This window comes from Anthonomus grandis, chromosome 8, assembly GCF_022605725.1.
Source record: "Anthonomus grandis grandis chromosome 8, icAntGran1.3, whole genome shotgun sequence".
NCBI classification, from domain to species: Eukaryota; Metazoa; Arthropoda; class Insecta; order Coleoptera; family Curculionidae; genus Anthonomus; species Anthonomus grandis.
The window spans coordinates 28,411,742-28,431,336 of NC_065553.1; the positions used below are offsets into that span (position 1 = coordinate 28,411,742).

General features: G+C 35.2%; 2 protein-coding genes across 3 annotated transcripts in view; one reads left to right on the forward strand and one right to left on the reverse strand.

Annotated features, from left to right (window-relative positions):
* The window catches only part of LOC126739433 (uncharacterized), a 279,994-nt gene extending 264,470 nt beyond the window's left edge, over nt 1-15,524 (forward strand). Inside the window, exons 5-6 of one of the 2 annotated variants that reach the window (XM_050445121.1) lie at nt 79-240; nt 14,591-15,524. In XM_050445121.1, coding sequence (XP_050301078.1) covers nt 79-240; nt 14,591-14,619 — 191 coding nt within the window. In that variant the 3' untranslated portion in view covers nt 14,620-15,524. Of the gene's footprint in view, nt 1-78; nt 250-14,590 lie in introns of both variants that reach the window. The other variant, XM_050445120.1, reaches the window with a different exon arrangement.
* Nucleotides 6,383-7,348, reverse strand: LOC126739426 (uncharacterized). The gene is made up of 2 exons (XM_050445107.1): nt 6,953-7,348; nt 6,383-6,889 (listed from the first exon to the last, which is right to left on the reverse strand). Exons 1-2 carry the CDS (start codon nt 7,346-7,348, stop codon nt 6,383-6,385), a joined length of 903 nt encoding a protein of 300 aa, XP_050301064.1.
* Nucleotides 15,525-19,595: the final 4,071 nt, after the last annotated feature.

Below are 19,595 nucleotides of genomic sequence, written 5' to 3' on the forward strand. Positions count from 1 at the left end.
GACGGGATGAATAAAGTATTTTCAGTTTTTCCGTGATAGTTTTAACTACTTTTTCAATTAGTGGTTTGTTTTTTACAGCTTGCAGATACGAAAAGGGCACATGGGCCGAATGTAACGCGCAAGGACAAATGACCAGGAGCGACAAACTGAAGCCGGGAAGCGATCCGTCGTGCGAACAGAAGAGGGAGATCATGAAGAAGTGCAAAAACAAACCGGCAAAAGGCGGAGCGACCGCCAAAGGTAAGAAAGGTAATCGTATCGTGTCATCCATGTTTTAGTTTCTTTTTAGCTTGGTTTGATTTTGTTCTTATTATTTATTTAATTGGGCGATTATATGCGACAGTTTTTTTAAAGTTGAAGCTGGTTACGTGAGTATAAGATGTTATTTATGTTTTATTTTATTCATGTTCCATATATTTTTTTAATTTTTTAGTATTTAGAAGCATTTTATGAGATTTCAAATACCCACTAAAGATATAAAAATGTTTGGATGTTGAAATTATTGAAATAAAATTTCTTGGAATGACTATTTAGAAATGTTGGACGATTTGAGTGAAAATATTCGGTTTTGGGTTGAAGATTTTGGAAATTAGGGCAATTTCTATTTTTAGTTAAAGGAAGAGTCTCCTTTTCCTAACCATTTGTTATAAGAACGTGTCTTCTACCTCAAAGGCACTTTGATTTCAAGGCAATTTTTTTAGCGAATTAAATATATATTAAATATATATATATTGTTTTGAAATACATATCGCAAATTTTTCTGTGCTTTAGTAGAGGTCATTGGATATAGCTTAGAAATTTAATCTCATTTGAATCTGGACCAAAGAGTTAATACAATTTTCTAAACTCTGTTTTTTCCCTTTGTTCTTTAGCAGTTTCTTCCATTAAGGAAGGAAACAGTTTCTCTGTTGCTGCTATGAATTCTAACTTCATCTCGCACTGAAGCATATGGATACTAAAACAGATTTAAAAAGTGTACACGAGTAGCAGAAATAATTTTTAGATTTAATTAATATTAATAAATTTACAATATTTTCTTTTCAATAATTACAACTCAGATGTAAAATAGTATTTTTTCTTCCAAAGAAGTAGTCTTGCCTCTCTCGCACAGAACAAGTGTGGCAATAACTGTAAAAAATAATTAAACTGGTTTTATAGTGTCTCTGTAAGGCGCGATTCACACAGAACAGGAGTATGGTGGTGGCGTGGGACTGGCGTGAAGTTGGAATGGAGCGAACGTGGTACGCCCAATTCACATAGAAAGGGATTCAATGTGATTATTGTTATTTATTTATTACGTACATGACTGTGTAGTAAAGTTAAAATGCTTTTGGATGACGAAGATGATCAAGATATGTTGAACCTTGTAAATTTAGCTAACATTCAAAGGCAAAAAAGATACTGGATACATCCCTTGTCGTTAGATAAAGGACAGAATTGAAAATATTCATAAAATGTCTTTGCCTTAAAAAAAATTAACAGGTCTTGGTGTTTTTTTTTTAAAGGTCGGGAACTAAACGGTAAATTTTTCTAAAATTTTCATTGGCCCACCTGTATAATTTGTAATCTAAACACGAGTTTAAACATCTTTTGTTAATAAAGACGTACATGCTTACCATTTTCACTGAATTTATTTGACATTTTTCCCATGCTTGATCTTGTGCACTTCTATTGCAGTAATCCGACCTTCTATAGTCGTATAGAACTGCATATTGTTGCACGTCTTGACAGAACTCGGTATTAAATAAATAATCATCCCGCATTTTACCAAATAGACGAAAAGAAGCAATATAAACCGCTGTTTGGTATATGGCATTTACCACTAGTGTAGGCCACTCGTGGCGTCGAAGTGACGTGGCGGTAGCGTCACCTATCACGCCTGTGCCACGCCATTTCTATCTATATTGCCCCATAAGGGAACATGCAAGTGGCACATGCGCCTACCACGCCAGTCCCACGCCACCACCATACGCCTGTTCGGTGTGAATCGCGCCTTAGACAAATCATAAAGAGAGTGAGAAGTGTATGAGTTCTGGGAGTGTTTAAAATGTTTGGATTTTAATTCGCCGTCAATTTTTTGATATTATATTTTGTGAAATTATTTGCTTTATAAAAATGGTTATTTTCGAAAGAAAAATAAAAAATAGTGTAAAACATGGGATTTTACGTATTTTTGAAATTATTTCATAGATAAATTATATAAAATTTTGCCATTTAAACATGTATAATTAGGGTGGAGCGATAGTATAGGACTTAAAAATTTTTTTTGAAAATCAAAATGCCTGACTTGGGTAAGGATGAAGAGGTTTTTTTCTCTTTTTATTTATTTTTTACTGACATCCCCTCCACCGCCACAAGGCCTGAATTTTTGTCGTTTTTTTTTTTTTTAAAGTATCATGATACCTGGTTTTGGGAAGAATATGCTTGGGAATAAGAGGTTTTTTGATGTTTTATGTTTTTTTTCATATCCCAACAGCTCACCGACCAAATTCCCTATAAATAACCCAGAATAAAAATACACATATTATGGTTTTGTAAATCAAAAATTTATTTCAAAAATATACTAATAATTGTGCAACACTACTTTGAAGGAAAATCTTTTTTAGTCTCAAATTTTGGCATAATGGACCGTGACTCTAATTTACTTTTTATTGCTCCATCTCTTCTTTCATAATCACAAACCGTAGTAGATACCTCAGTCACCAGTTTTACGGCTCTTTCCACAGCTTGTCTGTGGCAAGGGTAATCTTTAATATATGAAGAGTACAGGGAAAAAACGTGCAAAGTCAGTATTTTATAAAAATTAAGATAATACGTTTATGTGTTTCCTTTCAAAGAATATTTTCATCTAAGCAATTAATACCGGCAAGAAACGCACTGTGTCACTGGATATTTGCAGTTTTTAAATAACTATGCAGGGAAAGAACGTGCAATGTCATCGCGATACTAGATAAAAACGTGTTAAGTCAGGAAAAAACGTGTTGGGTTAAGAAAATTATATTGTTTTTTTAAGCTCGTAGGTCAGTCTGCCGATTATTTTAACTGAGTGAACATGGCGAGTGACATTAGTGGTGACGAATTAGATAAAAAAATATGTGGACTATCTAAAAAACGTAAAATAACTAGTCGTATGTCTGATGTTTCAAAAAAAATACGCTTACAGAGTCATAAAGTAGGGCCAGACTGTCATTGTAAGCGATTTCAGTGCTTTGAAAAAGTTTTACCTAATGAACGGGCTAATTATTAAACATTTTAATGAGTTAGGTTCTTGTGACGAACAAAGTGCCTATCTGTGTGGCCTTATTCTTCTAAGTCCTGTTTTCCGAACGAAGAAATCGTCGCCCAGAAGAAGAAAGTCACTTCCGGCAGGCTAGTTATTTTTATAAGGTAAGAGTGCTACGTAATGAAGGAACAGTCGACATTCCAGTTTGCCTTAAAGCATTTTGTTCACTTCATGGAATTACACGAAGAAGAGTTCAGACTATTCACACTTCACTTCTAGTCAAAGGAGTTGCTCCTAAGGACAACAGGGGGAAACAATTCTATAAACATTGTGCACTTAAAGAAGATATAAAAAACTGTGTTATTTCTCATATTCGTTCGTTTAAGGGTAAGTCTAGTCATTATAGCAATAAAAAGTCAAAGAAAATTTACTTACCTGAAGATTTGAACATTCGCAAAATGCACTCAATGTATAAATTAAAACATCCAGATAAATCTGTGTCTTACGAAACTTACAGAACTATTTTTTCGACTGATTTTAATATCAGTTTTGGATATCCCCGCTCTGACACCTGTTCCAAGTGCGATGAATTCAATGCTAGATTAAAGTCGCTAAATTTAAGGCTTACCCAAAACATCACTTTGGAAATAAAAGAGTTCCTAAATTGCAAAATAAGAAAGCTTACATTAGAGAAAGAACTTCATAAGAAAAAAATAGAAACCTTTTATGCTAGGAAGAGACAAGCTCGACTTCAAAGTAGGAAATCAATAGAGATAGAAGCGGTGGCCATGGACTACCAAAAAAACTTACCAGTCCCGAACATAACGACTAATGACGTCTATTATAAGCGTCAATTATCTTTTTATTCTTTTAACATCCATAGACTTTCGGATGCTGATTCAGTATTTTATACCTATTCAGAAGAAGTAGCTAAGAAGGGTTCTAATGAGGTATGTTCTTTTTTAGAAGATTATGTTACTCATCATCTTCCTAGTAGCGTTAAGATTTTAATAATTTTTTGCGACTCTTGTGGAGGACAAAATAAGAACTTTACAGTGTTTCGCTATTTGCACTACCTGGTCCACCAAAAAAAGAGGTTTCAAACTATCAAAGTTGTATTTCCGATTAGGGGCCACTCATTTATGGAGTATGACAAAAATATGGGTATAATTAATAGAAATTCCAAGACCGAACTACCTTCAGACTGGGTTCGGGTTTTCAAGGAAGCTAGAGTTAAACCAACACCTTATAAAATAGAAGAAGTTAACGACAGCCTTATAAGAGACTGGAGTGCATTTTTGTCTCCTTTGTATGTAAAGAAGTGTCCGTTTTTGAGTCGACCAATAAGAGAGTTGGAAGTCACTGTGAATCATCCAAGAATGATTCTTCATCGTGAAACCTATAATAGATCTTGGACTACTTCTATCGTAACTAAACCAGTCTCCAAACTCATACGAGGCCCGCCTTTATCTGAAAAGGAGTTTCACTATCCACCACGAGCTTATAATGGTAAGTTTGTTTTGTAATTCCTTTAAATAATAGTGTTTTTGTTAATAAAATATTTTTTTAGGTAAAATTCCTATTTCAAGAGAAAAATACAAAGATCTACAGCAACTGAAAAAATTTTGTGACGAGAGCACGTTTTCCTTTTACGACAATCTTCCTGTACTACCCGCAAAGAAAATCCCTAAAATAACCAGAAGAGAAAAGCCCGTTAAAACAACAAAAAAAAGCGCTAAACACCAATATAGTAAATACGGTAACATTTAAAACAAAGTGACTTTGCACGTTTTTTTCCTGTTTTTTTTGTACTTTGGTTGGTTTTGTAATAAAATTTAAAAAACTAATTGATATTTTTTAATTTCATTACATAATTTAAAAAGATAGTATACGGTTTAATAATTGTTTCCAAAATCAAAATTTTAAAAAAATTATTAAAAAATTTATAGCGTTTTCAAATTTAAAATTTTATTTTCTCAAATTCAATTAATAGTGACTTTGCACGTTTTTTCCCTGTGGTCTTCATATGATATTGCGGAATGTTCTGGATCGTTTACTATTTCTTGTAGCTCAACTTCCGTTAATGAAAACGTTATTGGTGGTTCGGTCCAACTTACATGTTGGCAGTCTACTAGCTCATAGTACCCTGAACCTTGAAAATTAAAATCTGGAACGACAAAATTTCGTTGTCTTAATTGACTATGATGTGTTTTAGCACTGGCCTTCAAAATTCTGCAATAAGCTAGCTGCCTTATATATCTCCGATCATCTCACAACATAGACAATATTATATTTTCCGGGTGTCCAAAAAAACCATTCCTATTAATCACTTTGTGAATGATTTTTTTAAGTCATCTGACAAATAATTGCATAATCGAATGGTTTTGAAAATATGTTTTGCGCCATGAATGAATGAAGGCTTCGTTTTAACAAAAAACCACATAGGGCCATACACTTTAATTATGAATGTTACTAATGTAATTAAGTTTTGAGTTGGATTTGCGGTGCTTACATATAAACGTAATAGTCTGTTTGCAGTAGTCAACCATCGGGATTGGACTAGTCGGCCTGGGTCACGTTTTAAGAGAGATTCGGAGCAGTAACCATTTCTAATAGCTAAACACATTTCATAAAGGTATTTTTGATCTGTACTTAACTCTAAGTTAGTATCAATATCAGGTAATTCACACGCTATTATAGAAAATTCTACGCTTGGTAGTTTTTCGCAATCGTTTAACAGCTTTCCTATAGGCCCACGAAATGCTCGAGGTCCAGTTGTTTCACCGTCAAGGTGTTGCAGTATATGTCGCAGAGGAAGCTCATTCGCATGCAAATGGCAAATAAACCATTGCAGGGGTCGCTTAATGTTTCTTTCGAGTAATGAAATAATTCCTCCCTTGGATCCTACATTAATGTTTGTTTCGTCGCAACCAACCGCTTCTAAACTGTCGAGCGAAATTGAGGAGTTATCTAGGAATTCAGTCAAAGAATTCAAAATGCTTAAGGCAGTTCCAGAAACAGGGGAAAGATGACCGATATAGTTTACACCTGGTTCTTGTAATAAAGTTATATGTTCCTTGACTACTGTGCTTTTTCTATTGTCCGTAAATATTAATGTTTTGTCCTTACGTCCATCGAAGTACAAACCTCGCAACAGACCTATCTTTGAAGATTTTTGTAGCTCTTGTCTTTTTTTTTTCTTGCACGTCTGACTTTATGACGATTAATGATGTTCTGGGAGTCTTCGCTACTAATATTTCTATAATCTTGAAGCACGGCTAAAGCTATCGCTGCATCTGCTCTGTCTGACACCGCGTATCTGTCTAACGTATTTGCCAACACGCAAAGCCTGCTAGTATTACGATTGCTGTTTGACGTACTTGGATTATCAGGATTATCAGAAAATAGTGGCAGTTCGGGAGAAAGATTGTCTTCATCGTTATCATATTTACCTTGCTCACTTTCGAAATCAGGTTGACCTTCAAGCAGCAAAATATCACTGCTGTCAAAAGATGTGCTCGGTTTCGGCTTTTCCGCTATGTTGTCTTTTTGACTCCTATTTTCTCTTTTTTGTTGATGTCGAACAGCCTTAAAATCAACAGACCCAATCATCATTTTTCTATCCGACCTCTGATCTTGCAGGAATGGGCCTTCATTTAGAGGAACCTACAAATATTGACATTTGAAGAATCACAAATACAAACAAACATTAATTACCCATACTTTTACCTTATTTGGTTTTAAACATGAACACTTTTGAAAGTCAACACATTTGCATGCGGCAACGTCAAATAATCGTTGGCTATCCTTTACAAAATTTTCAATTTTGGACTTATACGAAGGAACGTCTTTTCTTTGTCGGTATGGCTTCGGGAGATCGTTTCTTTTTTTCTGGTACTCTTTAATTAGCGCCACAATTCTCTGATGACTTACTGTTGGTACAGACGCAGATTTCCAAATCTCTTCTATTTTTTGAGCGACAACTTCTGAAGCTTCAGATACAAGAAGATTGCGATTAACTTGACTTTCTTCCAAGTTATGTCGAATCCATAAAAAATACTTACATCGGAAAAAGTAGGTAAAACCGAACAAACCAAGTCTTTTGGTGCACCAAAAAATGGACATTCAATTGCACTTCTTGTTGTAGACATTTTATTTTTTTATCACGAGTCAAAAAACGGAAAACAAATGAGCGTGGGTACATCGCCTACTAGCATGATAAAACTAACTCGGGATCGGGATCGCAATAACCATTAACCACAGTCGGGGTATAATACGAGTTTTACCGATATCGACCGACAATCGATTGGCGTTGTGCTCGTAACAAAGGACAACTAAGCTTCGGATAAGTATAAGTAACCGATTAATGGCCATAAAAATTATTTTTTTTACCGAAAGGCTGACTGGGGAAAAGATGTATTATGATATTACAATTTTTTTTTGTTATGAACAAAAATTATTACATTAGTTTTTCCATCGCCCTAAGGACAATATTCCAGAAATTAGAATGAAAGGGGTGGGGCGGTGGAATGACTTCAGCCAAAAAATTAAGTTTTTGGCTAATTACTTATTTTTGCAATACACAACTTTCTACGTATCAGGCATGTCAATTTTTTAAAATAAAAAATATCGCTCCACCCCCTAATGTATATCATGCGACAAATGTGGGTGAACAGACCACAAGCATCGGAACTACTCGGGGCACGCCCCAGGGAGGGATAACCTCACCCTTACTATAGAGTCTGGTAGTGGATAAACTACTCCAAATATTGATGAACCATCGAACGACCTGCAGGTCGTTTCTTATAATCAAAGGCAAGTACGAGGACACATTGTACGACCTCATACAAAGAAGCATAAGCATTACGGAAAAATGGTGTACATCAGTAGGGCTAAGCATCATTTCGGCAAAAACTACCATTATTCCATTAACTTATAAAAGGAAAATGCAACCGACCAGAAATATCTAACTGGATGGGCAACTTGTACATACATCCAATGAAGTAAAATATCCGGGAGTGACAGTGTAATTGGAATAAACATCTAGAAATTACAGTAAATAAAGTCACTAAAGTCATTATGATCTGTAGAAACCTAGCGAGGAAAAACTGGGATGTTCTCCCAAAATATTGCGATGGATGTAAATACACCATGATGATAAAACCCATCATCAATTACGAGTGGTGTGGCATCACTCGAGAAAGTTGCGCAGTATACTTAACAAAGTGCAAACACTCTCATGCGTATACATCGCAGAAGCTATGAAAACATGTTTCACAACAGCACTGGAGGTTATAGTTGACCTATAACATTTTTATTTGGTGGTAGAGGGGCTTCTAAAGAACCATATTTACATTAGCCAGGGAGAGAACCGTATCGACCGAAAGTCTGGATATCTCAAACAAGATCTATTCTCCTGTTCGATCTTCCCAAGGATGATATAACTAGGGAATATCACTTCGCGATGAATTTCGCTACAAAAATTGATAGCAAAAATGACGGAAAAAATCACCCAGTCACCCACGAATGGCACTAAAACGGTAAAAGGAATAGGAGCTGAAGTATTCGGGCCTGGTACCAAATACTACGAGTCGCAGGGTAAACACACCACCATCTTTCAAGCAGAAATAAATGCTATAGAAAGATGCGCGCAATTAATCCGGGACAGACACTATCTCAAGCAGGACATCGCAATCTTCAACGACAGTCAAGCGGCCATAGCAGCATTAAGCTCACATTATCCACTCTAAAATGGTAAAGACACTATTGATGAGCTAGGAATGAAAAATAAAGTTACAATATTTTGGATACCTGGGCACACAGGCATGCAGGGTACCGAAAAAGCCAATATTTTGGCAAGGAATGGTTCCGGCTCTCAATTTGTGGGACCAAAACCTTTCTGCGATATAGGCAAGAGGACTTAACCTTATGAGTTTTCAAAAATGGAGAAACAACTTAGAGAACATCTCTGGTATGATCATCCGGGGGCGTATTGTATTTGCCTCAGCGTTACAGAACCAGTAGTTAATACTGCCACCCGATTGGTCACGTACACATTCGTTTCCACCGAATCGCCCGCTTAACGTATCATTGGAGGTGCGACACGTCCACGAAGCTGTAAACAAAACCAGAACCATACCATTTCTATATTTTCATTTTGTTTTCATGTTTTTAAAACACTGTTTTGTATTTTTTATTTTTATAATTATCTTTTGAAAACCCATTAGGGCATATTCATGTATTGGAGAAGGATTTCAAAGATTTTGGTCATTGCCATTGGTTGTTCCTGTGAGTTTGTGTTCTGTGGTTATTTTAATAAAGATTTATTTAATAATTTTTCTATTTTATTTAAACCTAATTTACATTTTATTAAATTTGTATATACACTTCTTAAGTTACACTACAGTGTTGGAAAAAATGAATATACACAACCAAAATTTTTTCGATGCAAAAGAATAACGTAATTTTTTATACTTATAGTGCTTTATGAGGATATTTTACTATAAGATGACCAGCTATTAGGTACTACTAAAATAATAATATATTCTAAAAACAAATATTTAATTAAAAAAATGTGTTTTTATTTGCTAAATAATAACTTATCAATTTTGCTTAACAATAGAGTTTGACTAAAATCAAAATATGTACATTATAAAATTACATGAAAGTTAGAAAGGACTTATTGTGAAATCCATGTTTTCCTACTCTCAGCCCTACATTCCCAAGGCCTGTTACTCCAATTATTGGGACACCAATTTTCAATGAAGTACATCTAAATTTGGTTTTTGTGCTTTCTTCATTACAATATTTCCATGCCTGAAACAAAAAGAAAAGTTTTTAAATAATTATGCCGTAGTATGAAGTTAGTGGAATGACTATTAGCTCAGTTGAAGATGAGCTAATAGTTGTTCGACTACAGTCTATTTATTTAAAAGACGCAGAGCAAGAGTACAAAACTACCCAGTATTTATGCTTATAACGCATTACTGAAAGCAAATTAAGTGAGTCGACGAAAGGGGATCTTATCATGGTACACATTTGCTTCTATTCACTAGCTTAGTTTGCTTTCAGTCATGCGTTATAAGCATAAATATGTACATATAGGTAAAATAATGTTACTTACCTTCGTTACCAGAAGCATTAAACCACGCCAAGCCACTATACCATTTCAAATTCGATTTTTCATCAATTCCGCCTTAAAATAAGCACTCATATGTGTTCATTAATGTGTAGAAACTATGGGATATTTTAACAAAATGCGCTGTTAATGTCCACTAAGCTTATTAAAAGCATAATAAAAAGTCCAGAGTGAAAACCATCTTCACTTAGCTTATTATTTATATATTAGGTTATTATTAGGTTCTCAGTTTATTTGATTTTATTGTCTAATTAATTACTATTTACAAGTAAGTCAACTGTCAAAAATTTCAAAATCATCACGTGGTTTGTCACTACTCGCTTACGCCCTGACCAATCGCGTGGCAGTATTGACTCCTGGTTCTGTAACGCTGAGGCAAATACAATACGCCACGCGGGGTGCGTAATTACTATCTACAGATATAATCATTCAAACCTCGCCTATAGGAAATAGAGCAACCACCTGTTGTTAGACCGCTAGGCGAAGAAAGGAAGCTTCGAGAGGTTAATGTTTTTGCTGTTGCTGAAATGAACTTTCCTTGCAATAGTACAACCATTGCCAAAGAAACTTGTATTCAGCCTTTAAGGGTTAGAAGAATTTAAAAAAAAAATAAGTGCTATAAGTTGCAAAAAACCCAAGAAATTTTCCCACAGGACCATGAGAGACGGATGGAATTTTGCTATGAAGTATTGGAAAGGGCAAATCGGGATGAAATGTTTATTAGTAACATTTTGTTCTCAGATGAGTCCTCTTTCTCTATTTGTGGTAAACATAATCCGTCCATTACAGTGGGTTATTTGAGAGAAAATAAGCACATAAGCATACCAACACGTACACAATACCCTCAAAAGGTTAATGTATGGGCTGGCATTTTAGGTGATTAAAAATTCCGAAACCGTGCTTCCGAAAACAATTTATTGATGAATAAGATGAGTTAATTATTATTTCAGATCAAATATAAACACACTCATCAGATACAAGTTGCTGAGGCATTTAGTTATTTGCGCCTAGAAAATGAAATAAAACAAATATTCTGGACATATTTCAACGAAGGCATGACACCATCTTGTGCAAAATCGTACCATAAATAATTAACACTTCAGGAAACTGAAAATGAGGAAAAATTTGTGAAGGTTATTTCAAACCCTCAAGTCAATCCGTAATGAACGGCAAATTTATAACTTGCATGAAGAATAGCGGTAAGTTGCTTTTTATATTATGTATACTGGTTGTCCCACAATTATTAACATCACAGGCTATAACGTTTTTATTTTTGTAGAGATAAAAATTTAAAAAAAAATGGGTTTTTAATAGTCATAGCACTACTACCCAAAATTATTTTTAAAAAACTACTCTTGACAAATTCATTCCCTAAAAACCACTCCAACTTTTTTCAAATTGTTTGTAAATAATGGACATGTAAAAAGTGAGATTTAAAAAGTAGAAAGTGAAAGAAAATTTATAATATAATCAATTGCTTTTTTTCAATATGTTTCATTTTAGGAAAACAAATTTTGGTGGACGAGATAACCAAAGTATATTGACAATTATAAAAAAAAATTAAAAGCCTATGAAGATTTGGGAATAACAGTCTATATAAATGAAGAACCATTGATAATTGTGGTACTGACACCTATAATGGCCAGAGCTGATGAGAGAGAATTTACAAGTGAAATGGTTTTTATTGATAGTAGCGGTTCTTGCGATCAAATGAATTCCTGCGTGACCTTTGTCTTCGCTGCACATAAAATTGGGTCCATACCTTTAGCGTGCATAATACACACAGAACAAAGCGAAGCAAATTATACCATGATCTTTTCGTTACTGCAGAAAAATTTGGGTAATGCAGGCTTTGAAAAAAAAGGTTTTCCTGCCATAATTATGACTGATGATTCGTCTGAGGAGAGAAATGCTCTTCGCGCTGTATTTCCCAATTCCATACTGCTACTTTGCACTTTTAATTTTTTCCAAGCGTTCTGGCGTTGGCTTTGGGATAGCAATCATAAAATTGACAAAAATGATAGAAAAGAAAATATGAAATGTTTTCAAAAAATTATTTACTTAAATTGCATCGAAGAATTTGAGTATGAGTATCACAGTTTCATAAACAATGACTTTATGACAAAATACGAAAATCTTAAAAAGCACATAGATGATTTATATAAAAGGAAACATGAATGGGCATATGCTTTTAGAACGGATAAAATCACAAGGAGTAATAACACTAATAATTATTGTGAGGCGTCTATAAGGATCTTCACGGATTTAGTATTACAAAGATGCAAAGCATTTAACGCTTGCTCATTACTCGATTTTGTTTGTAAAGTTTTTGAAACTTATCACAGGAAACGGCTTTTATCTTTTGCAAATTATAGGAAAAATAAAAATGATTTGGTTTACTCCAAATTAAAGCAGAAAGCGAAAGATCTGCTGGTCAAAAACATATCAAATAGTCAATATTTAATTTCTTCAAGCTGCGATGATAAATTATTGTATACTGTCAGCGTTCATGAATGTTTTGGGATGTGTGATTGTCCGTTAGGCGTAGGCGGAAAATTTTGTAAACACATTTGCGCTGTGGAAGAAGGTTTTCATGTTTTAAGTTACTATAATATTCCAAAACTATCATCAGATGTTTCACTCAAGGTAACAGTTTACATCATGAAATAGAGGACCTTCCATCAAGTGCTATTGCTTTACAAACATCTTCAGTGATTGAATCTCAGAGTATCGATATGAAACGTGAAATTGCTATGCAAACGTTGAGTGATAATCTCCTGAATATTGTTCAAATAATGAAAAGCGAAAATACCCCTGAAGCAACAAATATGATAATACGTTTGAACAAGTCATTGGAGAGGATTAAAACACCTGCAGAGGTAATGACTTTATTTTCAAAAATAAAGAACATTCGTCGACCAAAAACTATTAAAGTGCGACCTACTTCAATAAGTCGAAGGACTCAAAGACCAGGACTGACATCTGGATCTAGAAGAATACAAGCTGGGAGGCCTGCTAAAAATGAAATTACTGTAAGAAAACGCAAACATGTTTGATCATTAAAGGATGCTATATCTGAAAATAGACAAAATGCTAAATCACATTAATATAAATATAATTTAATGTAAAATGCGGCCACAGGATGTCACGAAAGTATACCGATAAACTTTAAAATATTTTAAAGGATATACGTACTTAATATGTTTACGAAAAAAAAGTTTGCTTTAATTTCTTCCAACACTCTTTCATTATTCAGAACTAGTGTCTGACATAAATATCATGCAATAAGTGTTAAATGTAAAGGCACCTTTAAAGTTTATCGGTATGTTTTCGAGACACCCTGTACTTATATATTATACATATGATGTAAAAATGTAAATAAAGATTTTAAAATGTTTTAAGAATTGTTATTAAGTACATACACACAAAGACGTACCTATTATAAAAAACATTTAAGTTTTTTATACATAATATGTTTAAATTTTTTTTATATACTTTTTATAATTATGTCTTTAAGTACACATGCCGCGTCTTGTCGGCTTGCAATAATTGAAAAATAATAATCGGAATCTGTGGTCGAGTATATTTAGGAGTATAAAAATAATACATAATGCCAATTACACATTTACTATCTGTACTACGGCCCAGAGCTGGCTCGCGCTGCTCTAGTATGGTTAGAAATCCTTAAAACTGCGTTCTTCGCTATTACTAAGTCTACTCTTTTACAGAGCTGACAGGCTCTGCACAATAGTATAGATAGTAATTACGCATCCGGGGTTGAGGCGATCCAAAATGTTCCTTGGTACCATCGACTCAAAAGGATCTAAAGGTCTGGTATCCGCTCTGTGTCCGGGCACAAACCACCGTGCACAAAGGACACTCTTCTCCCCTTTGACAGTTTTATCAACCCAACTCAATCCAACCTAACCTAAACCAAGCCATTTGAAAAAAAAATTGTCTCTAAAAAAGAGTTTTCCCTAAAAATCCTCGGAAGAAAACAAAAATTTATGATTTAATTCGTAGTTTATTCAGGACTCAACACTCATATTTACCAATTTGAAAAATTGTCTGCCAATAAACCAAATACTTCAGGAACGTTATAAGTGACAAACCATTTTCAATCTAACATAGATACCTTATTCAAAAAGTTCAATTTGATGGTTTTCTTAAATTTAATTAGTTACCATAAAGTTTACCGAGAAACCTTAAAAATGTCTTTTAATTTTCAGCGGGACGCAGAAACAACAACCGAAACTAAAAAGGAAGAAAGCAACAACAGCCAGAAAACAACTATTTTAATTTAATTTGTTAAACATCAACAAGAAAGTCATCTTATAGTTTCACCATATACAGGGTTAACTGAAAAAAAAATCTTTTTTTATCTATAGTTTTAGTTTAAACTTACTGTATAAATATTTTATTAACCTATTTATGTTTAGGGCCTAATCCAAAATCTTTTATTCGAAAAAAATATTATATTATGCTCTTCACACAATCATCTCTATTACTGTTCATCAATGACCATCCCCGATAGAAATAGCTAAACTTTACAGGGGACGTTCAAAATGTTATCTTAGGCAAGGCGTTTTTAAGCATTTTTTTTTTAGTTTGAAGACATCTTGCCCGAATATTATTGCATTTATTTAACATCAAATAGATATTAGGATAATTATTTCTAAAAATATATGTAACCATTTCATCGAAGTTCTTTATAGCATAACAAGGCAGGACATATTAGAAGATAATGTGTAATAAGTTTTCTTTTGTAGATTTATACAAGTTATTATAATAAAACGTTTTTACTTGTCATATAATTATATTTCTTCTCATATAATAGGAGTGATAATTAAACGATTTAGACTTTTATCAGGTTGGCGTATTTTCTTCTACTGTTTTTTAGTAGTTTTCATGGACACAAATATCGCAGTTAGGTTGTAACTTTTTATATTAAGAATAATGTATCCGTCAGTGTATTGCCAAATCCTTACATTATCTTCTTGTGTTTTAAATTTAAACAAAAGTGTCTGTTACTTAACTTTTAGGTAATTTTAATCAATAAAATACTGTAGTAGGTACAATTCCCTATACGTTTAAGATAACTGTTTCTCAGTGTATTGATATTAACATATTGAACCTTCCAATAATAAAATTATATAAAACGAACGTTTGTTTTTTATTTTTTTGATAACCTGAATCTTAACAGCTTTACCATCTTAACATCTAAATAGAGCGACCGGTAGGCACAACTCGCGACATCTCGGGGCACACGTAGAAAGTTAGTGAATGTTGGCGTTGGCTCGAATGGTGTACCTAATATATTAGGAGCTACCACCACTAGGAGGCCAGTTCAATGTTACCTCCATGACCCAAACAACTTTTTTTTTTTGGTGTAAGCAATATCGGCCAAATGTTGCAAAGTTTGAAAAAGATTAACATCAAACTGTCAACGGCTGCGTTGATAGTAAGATTACAGATCGTGAAGTTATGTTCTAACCTGCAATGCATGACAAAGCAGTAGGTCGAGAGATAGCAGTCAGAAAGACCCTTGTACGTGCTAAATAGAGTATTCCTTTGAGGGTAATGAATATCAATCATTATCCATTATCCTGTATTATTAAAGAAGGGCGTGGAGTTAGGATACTGCTCCGCAGTATTCAGCAATACCTCGACAAGTTGAGGTTGTGAAACTATCCAGGAAGCAATTCCGAAAAAATTAAAAGAGCTTGTCGTCAGCCATAATTGTCTAAAGCCGGATCAGAGAAGGAGGCTGACGCATTTGGTTCATAGATATCAAGATGTTTTCGATACTGGGCAAAAAGGGCGGACCCTTCTAAATCAATACAGAAAATGCTCGACCCATCCGGAAGAGAGCTCAAAGAATAATGGCTAAAGAATAGTGGTAAGATCAATGGCCAAGAGTGAGGAAGCTGATAACAATAAATCATTGAGACAGTATGGCCAAGGAAGTAGTCATAGAACCATCTAGCTGCCCATGGTCTGTACTGCTAGTATTGGTACAGAAACGACGGTTCGACCAGATTCTAAGTAGATTAGCAGCAGCTTAAAACCGTGACTAAAAAGGACAGCTATAATTTCCTCACATTGATGACACTTTGGACTACCTGCCTGGATCGAATCTTTTCCACGCTAGATCTGAAAAGTGGATATTGGGCAAGTTGAGTGGGCTCCTGCAGATCGGGAAAAAATGGCTTTTACAGTGGTTGTCGGATTATGGCAATTTAACGTGATGCGATTTGGACTGTGCCATTTTTTTAAACGGCTGATTGAAATGATTTTAAGGGGACTGTCCTGGAAGATATGTTTGGTTTACCTTGATGAGATTATTGTGGTAGAAAAATCGTTTCAGAACCAGATGACAAATTTAGAAGAATTAAGGTGCTATTGAGGCTACGAGATTCTGGGCTAAAATTGAGTGCAAAGAAATGCCATCTATTTCAAAGGGCTGTGCAGTAACTGGGTCACGTCGTTTCCAGACGTAGAGTTGCTGTTAACAAGGCAAAGGACCAGACTGTTAAAGATTAGCTACTTTCCAAAGACAAGGTTCGTAGCTTCTTGGCGTTAGGCACGTATTACCGACTCTGTGTGGAGGGATTTTCTATGATCCCAAAATCATTGAATAATCACAGGTTTTTCTGGAAACCTTCAATAATCTAAAAGATGCTGACAAGGGCACCTTTTTAAGCTACTGTCAGAAGGAAAATGTGTACTGGACACTGACGTCAGCAACGTGGGCATAGGAGCTGGGTTGTCTTAGATCCGGGGGCCAAGAAGAAAAAGTCATTGGCTATTTTAGTAAGACAATGTCTAAGCCAGAGCGTAACTATTGCGTCACCCGGCGAGAGTTGCAAGCTGTGGTCAAAGCGATGGAGCATTTCTATAAGTACCTTTATGGGAGGAAGTTCCTGCTGCGAACTGAATCTATGGAAATGCAAATTCCCTATCAAGAAGACCCTGTTTAGAGGACTGCAAATATTGTCAGCGAGCAGAGAATCCTCATTTGTTGAAAACTACAATCGTTGCTGGTACTTGACAAAATAGGGATCTTAAAAGAACAAGAGGAAGATACCGATATCCAGATGTTAAGTCATACTAGGCACAATGGAACTCCCTAATTTTGGAAGATGGACTCTTGCGGCGGGTAATAGTTGGCGACGATGGCAAAAAGGAAACAAGACAAATAGTTGTGTCTAAATGTCGGATTTCGTAGTTGCTAGAGAAAATGCATGCCGGTGTCAGAAGGACATATTAGACTAACAAAGACCCTGGGAAAAGTGAGGGCAAGATTTCAATGGCTCAATTGCAAGGCAGACGGAAGAGACTTGCGTTGTGTTTGCGGCAAGTTATGGATTTTAAATAAAACAGAAGGCTTTGATGCGTCAGTATAGCGTGGTCGCTTGGAAAGAATTGCTATTGACGTTGCCGGCCCATTCCCATATAGATATCCCGTTGATACTACGAATAACACACTCATATAAATCCTTTTGGATACCATTTGTGGATTCAAATATCGGATATTTAGCGATATTACTAGGCAGCAATAAATGGTGCTTAAATCTCAGCGTTTTTTTTTAATTTAAATTTTATATTGAATGTCTAAAGCACGCATATTTTTCATTTTATTCAGTAGCAAAGACCTATCCAGTAGTGGATATTATCTGGATACCAACTGATCCTCCCCTTAAATACTCATACACATGGGCACCTAATGAACCTAATTTTTGGATCAAGCCGTGTTTTGTATATTCGATTATTTCTTACAATGGTTTCATCTCTTGACCACTACCAACTAAATTTTTCCGCCCTACTTAATTGTAAATAGTTTCGTAAAAGCCTCTACTATAGCTGACGCTTTATTAAAAGAACGATTCTGCCGAGTGGTGTACCTTTAAAGCTACATTCTGGCTGAAGGACGAAATTTTAAATCCAACTTGTTCCATATCTGTAAGATGCTTGACATCAAGAAAACGAGGACTACTGCATTACACTCGCCGTCAGATAGCATGGTGGAACGCATGAATAGAACCATTAATCGGTATTTGGCCGAAGCAGTCTCTAGCCACCAAAGAGCCTGGAAGAGCTTTAATTTTTTCCTGCTGGCTTATCGACCGGCCATCTATGACGGATCAAGAATGCCTATGATGTCAATGCCAAAGACCAGAGGTACAATAACGGTAACTTGGTTTCGCTTTACAACCTTAAGAGACGAAAGAATCTGTATCCAAAACCTCAAAAATCCTGGAATAGGCCATACAAAATTCTAGAAGTCATTCACGATGTCCTTCACAAAATACAAAAACCGCCACGGGGTGAAGCTCGAATCATTGATTTTTAACCAACTGGTTCCTTTTTATGGAAACAAATACGCTGAGATGCAGCAAATCCAACCAGAGTCGGATTTGACGTTCGATGAATCAATGGTCCATCATTCTAAGTAAGCTCTGGCATATTCATCCTATTAAATAAGCTTGAACGCCAGTTTGGATTCTCCGACCGCTTGATAAAGCTCCTTAACTCCAACTTAGCTGACCGCTCTCAGTTTGTAGTGGTCGAAGGCCCTCTTCTCTTTAACGTTTTCGCTAATGACTTGATCTCCACCCTCAATTGCTCTCGGTTAGCATATGCTGATGACCTAAAGCTTTTCCATAGGATTGACTCTATATCAGATTGTGGTCAATTGCAAGAGAACATCAATACTGTATACCATTGGTGCACTTTGAACAGGCTTAACCTTAATATTTCCAAGTGTAATGTGGCTAGCTACTTTCGAATCAAAAGTCCAGTTGTCTTTAATTACTCAGTTAATGGAGAGTCTCTGGCAAGGTCTACCTGTTTTAAGGATCTTCCTTTGACCGACTTGAGGAGTCACCTTTGACCAAAAATTTTCTTTTATCCCTCACATCGAAGATACTGTTTCTAGAGCTACTCGCATGCTGGGCTTTATTATTAAAAATTGCAAACTTTTTTCGAATACTGTCACTGCCAAAACACTCTACTATGCATTTGTTAGATCCAGGCTGGATTACAGCTTCCTCATTTGGTCTCCCATTTACAACCAGCACATTCACCTATTAGAATCAGTCCAACGGCGATTCCTTAAATATTTGGCATTTAAGGATGATGGAGTCTATCCTCCAAGGGGTTTTGACCATAACCTGCTGCTCTCTAGATATACTGAACGGTCACTTGCGAAGAGGAGAGAAATGGATTCGGTGA